General features: G+C 35.1%; 1 protein-coding gene across 1 annotated transcript; it reads left to right on the forward strand.

Annotated features, from left to right (window-relative positions):
• Nucleotides 1-1117: 1117 nt before the first annotated feature.
• Nucleotides 1118-6302, forward strand: LOC108379816 (endothelial PAS domain-containing protein 1-like; the record flags this gene model as incomplete). The annotated part of the gene is made up of 6 exons (XM_017636164.1): nucleotides 1118-1332; nucleotides 1398-1590; nucleotides 2937-3168; nucleotides 4216-5124; nucleotides 5188-5327; nucleotides 5399-6302. Coding segments are annotated over 6 exons (1890 nt in total), but the record flags the coding sequence as incomplete, so codon positions are not given.
• Nucleotides 6303-10903: the final 4601 nt, after the last annotated feature.

The raw sequence follows: 10903 nt of genomic DNA on the forward strand, positions 1-10903 counted from the left end.
TCGCTTAGGCGGTTACAGCGCCAAAAAAGAAGAAGAAGAAGAGCTGATATTGTTCAACTACTTTTTGTTGCGATTTGTGACAATACGTGATCATCACGTTTCCTTTACTGCGGCCGACCATTACAGTCCTTGTTTATATTTTTAATATTTTGGCGATTACACTTTTTCTAGGCGTTTGGCTGAGCCAATCGTGAGGTTCGTCTTGATCTTGTTGCACAAATGAAGGGATCTGCAGTTTTGCATCGCTTTCGAACGGCAAATGGATTTTATGTGAAGCTTTTTTATGGAAGGTTTCATGGCCAATACCTGCCGAGGGGCGAACCCAGGTCCTACGGAGTGATAGTACGCACCTCTAACCAAACAGTCTTAGCGGCCGCCACACACAACTCCGTCACTGAAAATTCTTTAAAAAGGCAATAGAGGTTAGGAAATTCACAAAAAGTTACTTTGTAGCAAAGATTCGAGCGGAAGCCTTTGCCGGATTAAATTGTTTTCGAAAACCATGACTTCTTCAAAATGAGACTAAAACGTAGCTTCTACGTTGGCTAAAATAAAATGTATACGCTTGGTACTTGAAGAAAAAAAATTTGTCGATTCTCGTCGAGCGGGTGTTCATATTTCTAAATATCTTATGATGACTACACACGACGCATGTTGCTTCGACTGTTGGCTCGTGTGCTCATAGAAACTCGTGTTGCCGCGACCGTCGCGTGAAAGTCAAAATATTTAGAAATTTTGTGTTGGTTGCCGTGTCGGTTGCCTCGTGTGTGTCGTTGTGTATTGAGTTTATTGGCTTAGTTCATTGAAAACAGTTGGGCTGAAAGCGTGTTTTGGTAGAAAACAAAATTTACTGTCGTATGTCCATTTCATAGGAGCGCACGCTACTGAGGTTGCCGCAATGGTTGCCTCGTGTGTATTGAACAAGAGAAACAGATTGCCTCAACACGTTGCTTCATCGGTTGCCCCTAGTCAGCATTAGGAATCGATTTAAGCAACAAAAAATCATTTTCGTTAAAAATTGTTTTTGGTCTTCTAATTTACTAGTAAATAAGTATTAATATTTATTATTTAAATTTGTATGCTCACACATACTTACATATGTACACGTTTTCTTATTATTTTCCAGACTGATTTATACGGGCAAAATATTTTAAATATTACGCATCCTGAAGATCACAGCATAATGAAACAACAATTAATACCTTCCAATGCCAATGAGCTTTTTGATACACAGCCCGATGATGAGTCTGGTGATGCCCGACCTCGCACCAAAGAGGAGGAGGAGTACATCGATAAACGTTTGCGTGCGGACAAGCGAAGTTTCACTCTTAGGTTAATTGATAATGAAATTATCCACATACACATATGTATTTAAAATGGTAGTACGTCGTTTACAGATTGGCCCGGGCCGGTCCCCGTTCAGAACCAACTACATATGAAATTGTCAAGATAGAAGGAAATTTCAGACGCAGTGATGCGGCGCCGCGAGGCGTTAAAGTCAGCACATTTCCCTCCAATCTACCAATGATACGACGTTGTCGTGCTCGCGATGATACGATACCGTTGCACTCGATAAGTGGAAATGATATTGTAAGTTAATACATACATATGTTATCTCAGTTAAGAAAACCCTCTAAATTAATATTTTATTATTTTTATTGTCTGAGGCGAAAGGATATCAAATAGGCATGAAAGTGCTAGTCTCATAGTAAGGCTAGGTACATGACCTAGCGGAATCGCGTCGCGCGATGCTATTAAAATCGCTACAAGCGGTCAACTATACAAATTCATATGGCGGTGTTAATGATGATGCAGCGATTGATACTGCCATAAGAATTTGTGTAATTGATCACTGGTAGTGATTATCGTCGCATCGCGCGATGCTGATTCGCTGAAAAATCGACTAGAAATCATATCTGAGCGCAGTATTTACACGAGGTAATTTCCTAAGCAATTCAACATCGCCTGAAGAGTTGTAAGCGATTGTATCGCTTTTTAGAAAATTTAAACACAATCTACACAGGCGATTTTGTTGAAATCGATGTTAAATCGCTTAGAAAATCGCCTTATTTAAATGCTGCTTAACCGCACATCTCCACAGGCAATCTGTTATTGTACATTATGTGAGGTTTCTTAATGGCGCTGGTCTACGTAAGAAATCGACGATCTAACGTCTGAGATCTTGACGTTCTATAAAAAGCTTGTTAACTCGAAATTGCTTATAGTCAGAAAAGACAAATAATTATTTTTGGGAACATGTTAATAATGTAGGGAAGGAAATCTTTTGTGGGGTTTGCAACGGATTGCAACAAAATATTGCGTCCGGAAGGTAAAAAACACATTTTGAACACACTACAGTATTATGTATAATAAAATTTCGAAAGTTGCGCACAATTCCTTGAAAACAGTTGCAGGATCAGGTATTTTTTGATTAGAAATAGAAGGCGTGTCAATTCAGTTCATTCGTAATCCCCGTATTTTAACTCTTTAGCCACCCCCAGCTAATTTTTTGTTTCAGACCTACATATAAAATGGAAGGGTCGAAAAGTAACGTTCAATATGCATTAAAAAATATTTGAAGCTACCGCCAACATTTATGCGATATGCGTCCTGATTTGACTCCTAATGATATTTTATTTTTTATGAGAAGTTTTATAATGATAGAAATAAGTGGAAAAATATTTTTTGGCTATACTGTACGGGCCTAATACTTTCCATCCTAGTTGGGATCATTACGTCCCTAAATAGCTTTTACACGGTGTCATCATATTTTCAAAAATTAACAGATATTTACATAGTTTCTACATATTTACTGTATATACATAGACATATGTATGTAATTTGTTTATACTACATAACTAAATTTGTAACTATAATTGTGAACATCGCTGTTACCCTTAGATATATGGAATAACCCTGCCCTAATTTTCCTTTAGGTGTTAATTGCAACGGCGCGTATAATTCGTCTACCCAAAGTAATAAACTGCGTCACGGCAGCCAACTCAATGGAGTACAAAACGAGACATTTAATTGATGGCAGTATTATTGACTGCGACCAAAGAATTGGACTTGTAGCCGGTTACATGACAGACGAAGTACGAGGCTTGAGTCCGTTCACCTTTATGCACCAGGATGATGTGCGATGGGTTATTGTAGCTCTGCGCCAAAGTAAGTACATCGCATACCCAAATACGAGCTATGAAAACAGTAACATTGTTTTCGTTATTTTTTTATAAAAATCTTTTTTATATCAATTTAGGCAAATTCAAAAAAATGTCATCTAAATTTCCAACTTTTTTACCATAATGTTTCGGCCTCTTTCCGGTGTGCAGTTTTATAGCCCATTTGATTGTAGTACATATGATAAAGTGTAAGTTTGAAGTAGCTAGGACTTAGCGGTGATGTGTTTTTTTTACTTTTGGTTCTGAATTTTTTTTTCATATCACGCATAAGAGCAAATCTCACGCTGAAGCATTCATTTTCAAGTTACACTTTCGTATTTACAACCGGCTATTTCCGGTAGTTCGATACAGAGTATTCTTCTGCCCATACATATTTGTGTTTGGGGCGCCTAAAATACAGGTCGCGAGCTACCGGTTGGACAGCACTGTGTTAGAGACTGCGTATGGTGCTACGGGGCGTATGCGTTACATACACAACTACGGGTATATGAGGCAGGCAACTTCTCTTCGCGCTATCAAAAGCGGCTTTAAAATTGACGAAAAGTAGGTGTCCGCCAATTATTCAGATCTGAAGCCACACAGTTATTCCACAAAGTATCATCGATATGACCTTATACGCAATGCAGCAAAGTACATAAGATTCCAGTCTTTGGAAACGAATTTATTAGACCAACAAGAATTCTTATAAAACCTATGCATTATATAAAGAAGTTACAAGGACAAAAATAAAAAAAAACACCAAAAATCAATGGCGCTACCAAGATTCTTCAAACTGGCAAAACTGGAAATTTAGATGAAATTTTTTTTATTTGCCTAAATTGTATACAAAGTTGGAAATTTTGATTTTTATGGTATAAAATAGTTTTTTACGAAAAGATATCGAAACCAATTTATTATGAGAAACATGGTAATTATTGTATAAAATCACCGTGTGATCAATTATGTGAGTTACTGTACACATGTGTATATTGTTTTTTAAAAAGCATATGCCAATTCATTCATACATATTCTTCTGTGTGGGTGCGTATTGCAGTGTACGATTGCTATAGTTCATCTGGAGAGTCCACCTACAGACTTATAACCCGCAACGGTCACTTTATTTATCTGCGCTCAAAAGGCTACCTGGAAGTCCACAAAGAAACAAAAAAGGTGCATTCTTTCATTTGCATAAATACACTGCTCAGCGAAGAGGAGGGCAAACAGCGAATTCAAGAGATGAAAAATAAATTTTCTATGATTGTAAATACGAAAATTCCACAATCCTCCGTGGATGAGCCAGCCTCGAAGAATCCCCAACAACTGGAAAAAGCGGTTCTATGCCTTATACAAAACTTACAAAAATCGCCAATGGCAGAAGACGGAGAGGATGATGGCGACTCGTCCACAGAGAGTTATGGCAGTGAACATATGTCTCCAGAATTCGGTCCAACAACATCTGCGGCAGCAATGCATCATTATAACACCACCACTCCTCCAACACTATACTCATCGATACGTGCGGCAGCCTTTCATTTCGGAAGGTCGGCGAAAACTCCACCGCTTGCGCTGGTGCCGCCCGAAGCTTCTTCCGTCAAAACATCCATATCGAAAGGTGCAGATGTAGTCAACGTAACTGTAGTTAAGCACTTGCAAAGCAATACACCATCACATTCGAAAGAAACAGATGACTGTGAGGGTGGAACGCAATTTGATTTGCAAGCTGAGTCGGCTGGAGCAGCACCACTTCGCGACAGCTGCTTATGTGCGGGTATGAAGGAAGAGTATTGTAACTATTGCCAAACACTGGAAAGTCAACTAGCAAGCTGCTCGTCACCTGCGCCTCCGCCTACCACACACGCCACAGTCGTTGGCATTGCTGCAGACGTAGCTGGAAATAAGCGTAGTAGCGAACCGATATCTGGTCAAGAATTAAGGCTACCCAAAAAGCGTTTAAAGAGCACAGGTACTAAATAGGTTTTTGCTATTATTATTTCGCTTTTATTCAAATTGAGTGATTTACGTACAGAAATCGAGCATGTGCTTTCAAGCTCATTGGACCAATTAGGTAGAACGCTGGATGAACAACTGAATGCAGCAATTGAGCTAAGGGACGCGAGTAATAAGTACGAGATGCCTAATTCCACTCGAAGGATTGACGAAATAATGGTATGGTGGATGATGTGTTCTTTTGTTTGTACATATTTTACTACTAATTATTTACGTTTTTAAATTTTAAGGAGGAACACCAAATGCAAAGTAAAATCTACGTAGACATCAAAAGTGAATACGAGGTTCAAAAACAAAATACGAGGGAAAGCATGCTAGCCACGACACTAACAGCATTAACGCCGCTAGCGTCACTTACAAGTAATCAACAACAAATGCCATTGCAACAACATAGTGACGATGATAATGATGAGCAGACGGGGGAAAACTAAACGGTGATGTTTATTCCGTTGTAGCCAATGATGGGTCGAATGCCAAGACGCATGCTCGGCAAGATGCAACTGCATCGAATTTTTTGTTTGAGGTTTCACACTTTTATGGCACATATATGTAGATAACACAGGTTACAGAACGAAAGATCATCAATTCAAGGAATACAAAAAATACTTATGACAAATGACGCCTCTACAAGGGGCGAAAAGGAAATGATATTCTCTACACAAATATCTATCAAGATGGTCGGCACTTGGTTGCCAACTACCTCATTTTTTATGAAAATATCTCTAAAAATATGTAGTTTTTTATTTTTTAATGGAAAGGAAAAGAAAAGCAGTTGTACATTTGTATGCATGCACTGCATACATACATACATTGTAGGTGTGTGAAATGCATACATACGTACTATCCATACAATGTGAGGGTGCCATATCAATTACGCTTTTGGCAGTATCTCACCATAGCGTATGAGTGATGTTTAAATTTGCATTAGATGGAATACGCTCATGCATATATTAAGTAGTTATGTATGTGCATAAAGTGTGTATCATACTTCCGCTTGTACACTGGTGCATACTATAGTCACTTATGAGTGTCAATCCATATTAAATCGGCCAATATTTGGAATCGACTATTTTTGATTTTTATGGATTTTGGTTAGAACTTTTGTTTTATCATATAAAAAAAAAGTTCTGCCACAAGAAAAAATAGAAATTTTTTTAGCGAGTTAAAGATTTCCCGGATTTGCAAGTTAATTTTTTTTTGGTCTCAAAAACTATTATAGTTCAACAATTTTTTGCTGGTCTCGCTTTATTTTGATATTTGGGGCTATATAAAAAATAAATAACAAAAAAATCTGAAAATACAAATCCAATTGAAAAAAACGTAAAAGCAACTTTGTTTTTAAAACTTTGACTGATTTGAAAAGATCCTGCAATTTTCAAGGTATTTTTACCGATATGAACTTTCGAGCTTTAACAAAAATATTTTTTGCAGAATCTTAGTTAAAAAAAAATAAAAAATAAACTGATAAAAATGGTTTCACGTTTTTATAACCATAATAGTTGTTGAGATATATAGTCAAAAAATAAACTTGCAAACTCTCGGAAATGCTGAAATTATCAAAAATGACCGATTCCAACCATTGGTCGATTTGACATGGATTAGCCCATATGCATATATGTACATATGCAACTGCATTTATGCAAATTGAAAATAATCTATAGTCTATCTATCTGTATATGTATGTATGTTAAAGCAAAATACATGTACATATGTATGTATGTGTATTTATTTTAAAATTTACACCCTACTTAAGGGCCGTTTTCACCACGTCTAGTTAACACTACCTGGAGGTAAATTCTTCAGTTGAGCACATCGACTGCTTTGTCGATCACATGTTATATGTATGCTGGGTGTCGATAACGTCGATAACGATGTTTAACTGGGAGTTAGAATTGACCAGACATGGGGCAAACGTCCCTAAAAGAGAGTAAGGGCCAGTTTCTCAATGTCTGGTTAACACTAACTACATGTTAAACATGGAGCCAATCATGTCGATAACGATGTCTAACCTGCACTTAGTTAACCAGACATGAGAAACTGGCCCTAAATTGCAAATGCTTAAGTATGTACGTAAGCATATAAGGACTTATGTATTGTATTGTATGTACGCACATGTATGTATGTAATTAAAAATATTTCTCTTGATATTTAAACTGTATGTACATGTACATGTAATGTTGCAACTACTATATATCTTTGTGAATGCGAGAGCATAAAAAACTTACTTAAATGATTAAGGAATAATTCGATTTTATAGTCGTACATACAGGTTTTCATATACATGTATGTAAATATGTTCACCTGCCCGTGTATTTAAATAAATACTTACATACATATATAACTTTTGTAAGAGCGTTACACTCGCTTCTATTACATGTACATATGTACGTATGTATATATGTACGTACATACATACATATATTATGTATGTATGAGGTTTTCATAATACTTACATAAATATATATATAAAAAATTGTTACATAGTAGAAATAAGTACATATTTACTTTAAGTAAAAATAAAATAGTAATAACAACGAAAATGTTGTAGGTATTTATTAGCGTAATACATAGTAAAACGAAACAAAGACTGTTCAAATTACAATTAAATTAGTTAGTTAGGGTCTATTGTTGTATATAATAAGTAAATTGTTGTGAGAGTGAGAGTAAATAATTTAATTACAAATGTGTAAGTTTATTTCTGTGCTAAGACTTAAAAATGATAATGTGTAATCATGCGTACGTACACATATTTGTAAATTTATATTGTACATTTGTGTTGTGTGTGTGTGTATATGTCCAGCGTTAATGTTGAAGAAAAAATTGCAAAACGAGGGGTGCGGATGCGGAATCATAGCGCAAAAAAAATTATATTTTTTACATGCAAATGGGTCAATCCACGTAAAATCGACTAATGGTTGGAAGAGGCAATTTTTGATTTGGATAAATTTTGGTCAGACCTTTTCTTTTGCCATATAACGAAGATCTGCCAAAGGAAAAAAAATTGTACGCTTTTTTGGAAATTTCATGCTCTTTAAGATCAGTTAGAGAGGTAAAAAAAAAAAAAATGTTTATAAGATTTGGCGTTTATGATTTATTAAATTTAAAAATTCTTTAATTCGTTTTATGTTTCGCATTATTTAAACATATTTTTCATTCACTTTTGTAGCTACAATAGTTTTTAAAATATATTTAAAAAAATAAGCTTACAAAGTTTTAGAAATTGTGAAATTTAGACCAAAAGTGGTCAACTCCAACCATTGGTCGATTTGATATGGATTGACCCAATGTAGATTCGTATATATAAATACATAGGTATGTGCTTATACCTCTATGCATAAGTAAGTACACGTACATACATATACATAAATATGTATGTGAATATGTGAGGAGTAAGTATGTAGCTTGAGAAGCTTAACTTATCGAATGTTGAATGTTGAATATTGAATGTCTTGCATTTGTTTTAAATTTAGAAAGTGCAACTGTAAACTATTTGTTACTATTTACACCACCCGCATGCACCTAGGAGTATCTTACTATGTACTATTTACTGTAGATTAGCAAAAATAACAGAAAAAAAAATTGTTTAAAATAAATTTTAATTCAATGAAATGAACCACAGTGTACAACTATTAAAATAAATACAAACATATGTATGTGAGTGTGGTAAATGGTATGTATGTTAACAGGCGCATCTGTATGTATTTATGGAATTAAAATAGTGTAAGTAACTACAGTAAGTATACCCTGCATGGAAAATCCTAACAAGTGAAACAAATTTCAGGTTCAGGACTAGTTCTTTATCACCTAAAACGAACCAGTCCGATAGTAATTAGATTCTTGCCAGTTAAAAAGCAAACGAATTGTGGTATTTTTACAAAACTTGTTTAGTCTACTTTCTAAAACTGCATATCGCTAGCTAAGCGTAAAAAGTTGCTAAGTCCACTTTTTCTGAAAAATTATATTTTGTTGCAGGAAGCAGGACCAATTAAAAATAATTCGTTTCTTAAAATATCGGACTACCTAAGTACAAATCGCTAGCTTAGAGTGAAAAGTTGCCAAGTCCCAATTTAAAAATTGTATGGGACACAGTGTTCGGAGAAGCTATGTTTCACGCAAAAAATTAGAAGGGCTGTTACGATTATAATAAAAATGCATCATCGTAGTATTTTTGTTATGCTAAATCTGAATGTGCCATAAAATTTTTAGTTTGACAGTTGACAGCTGTCAAATCAACTGCTAATTTCTCTAAAAATAAGAAAACCTCTTTGAAAATACCACTTATTAGGATTTTAGGTACGAATTTTATGTCAAAATAAAATTTTGACAGTCGACAGCTGTCAAACGGACTGCCAATTTCCTTAAAAAATCAGAGAATCTTTTTGAAAACGTTACTGATAAGGTTTTTAAACATGCTCATCACGAATTTTACATCAAATTAAAGCTTTGAGAGTTGTCAGCTGTCAAATTGACTGTTAATTTTTCTGATAATAAGAATATGTTTTTTTAAATGCTACTGATAAGGTTTTTAGACACGCTAGTCACGAATTTTGCGTGAAATTAAAACTTTGAGATTTGACAGCTGTCGAATGAGCTGTCAATTTCTTTAAAAGTAAGGAGAATTTCTCAAGAAGTAAACGTACTACGTTTTAAGGCTCACTGATCTCGAGTTCTATATTACATTCAAACTTTTCCAGTTGAAATCTGTCAAATCAACTGTAATTTTTAGTTGAGTAACACAATATATTTGTTAAGCAAAATTATTGATTTATTATATTTGATCGAACATATTTAAAATAAATTTATGATCAAATTATGAATTAATAATATATTATAATGCTATATGTTCAGCCCAAACAATTTTTTAAGATTTTTTATATCAAATTGGTGATTTCCGAAACTAAAGTTTTCTCATTCAGGTTTGAATTTTTGTAAATGAGACAACAACCAGCAAAACTGTTAGCTTTTTACCAGCTAGTCTTAAAAAAACGCGAGTTTAATTGAATTTTCCATAGTTTAAACTTTTATATTTCAATTCCCAAAATTTTCGCGCTTTTTTTTGTATTGAGCTGATTTTTTTTTTTTGCTAAGTTTAAAGTAGTACAGCCGTTATTAGAGTACAACTCCACAATAATCTTTTTTTCGCCTTTCAGGCTTTCAACTATACAAGTCAGCTATTGCTGAAAGCCTGAAAAGCGCGGAACGCCTGAAAAGCTTGTTTTGGAGTTGCACTATTAGCCTTAAGAGAATGTATGGAATTCTTCATCTTTAATAAGAAATAGCCTTTTCTGCCCTTTTTCAAAATCAATTTAAGGGAAACTTTACTTTACGGCAGATCGTTGTGTGCGTGGTGAGGGAGGGAGCGTGGCACCTCCCACACCCCATTTTAGAGAGGGCATGAACTGCCGTTTTCAAAAATTTAACTCCCAACTGCCGAGGCGCCTTATAGGTCCATTGGGAGTTCTTACAAAAATGGGCTAAAATCAAAATTTTTACCTGCGTTTCCGCTTATTTTGAGTAGATGAAGGCAATAGGTTTGTTCGTCGAGCAAAAAANTCGAGCAAAAAATTTGTACGAATTTGTACGAATTATCACGATTTTTGCCCAAATCGCGTTCGTGCAGACCAAAAAATTATCCAACACTCAAAAATTATGAGAGCAAAGTGGAGAATTGGAGAGAAGTTGCAAGTTTTTGCTGGAAAAAATTTTGCCAGCAAGAATTTGCAAACACGAAAAAC

Source organism: Rhagoletis zephyria, unplaced genomic scaffold, assembly GCF_001687245.7.
Source record: "Rhagoletis zephyria isolate East Lansing unplaced genomic scaffold, Rhagoletis_zephyria_1.1 Rzeph_scaffold_17402, whole genome shotgun sequence".
In the NCBI taxonomy this organism is placed as follows: Eukaryota; Metazoa; Arthropoda; class Insecta; order Diptera; family Tephritidae; genus Rhagoletis; species Rhagoletis zephyria.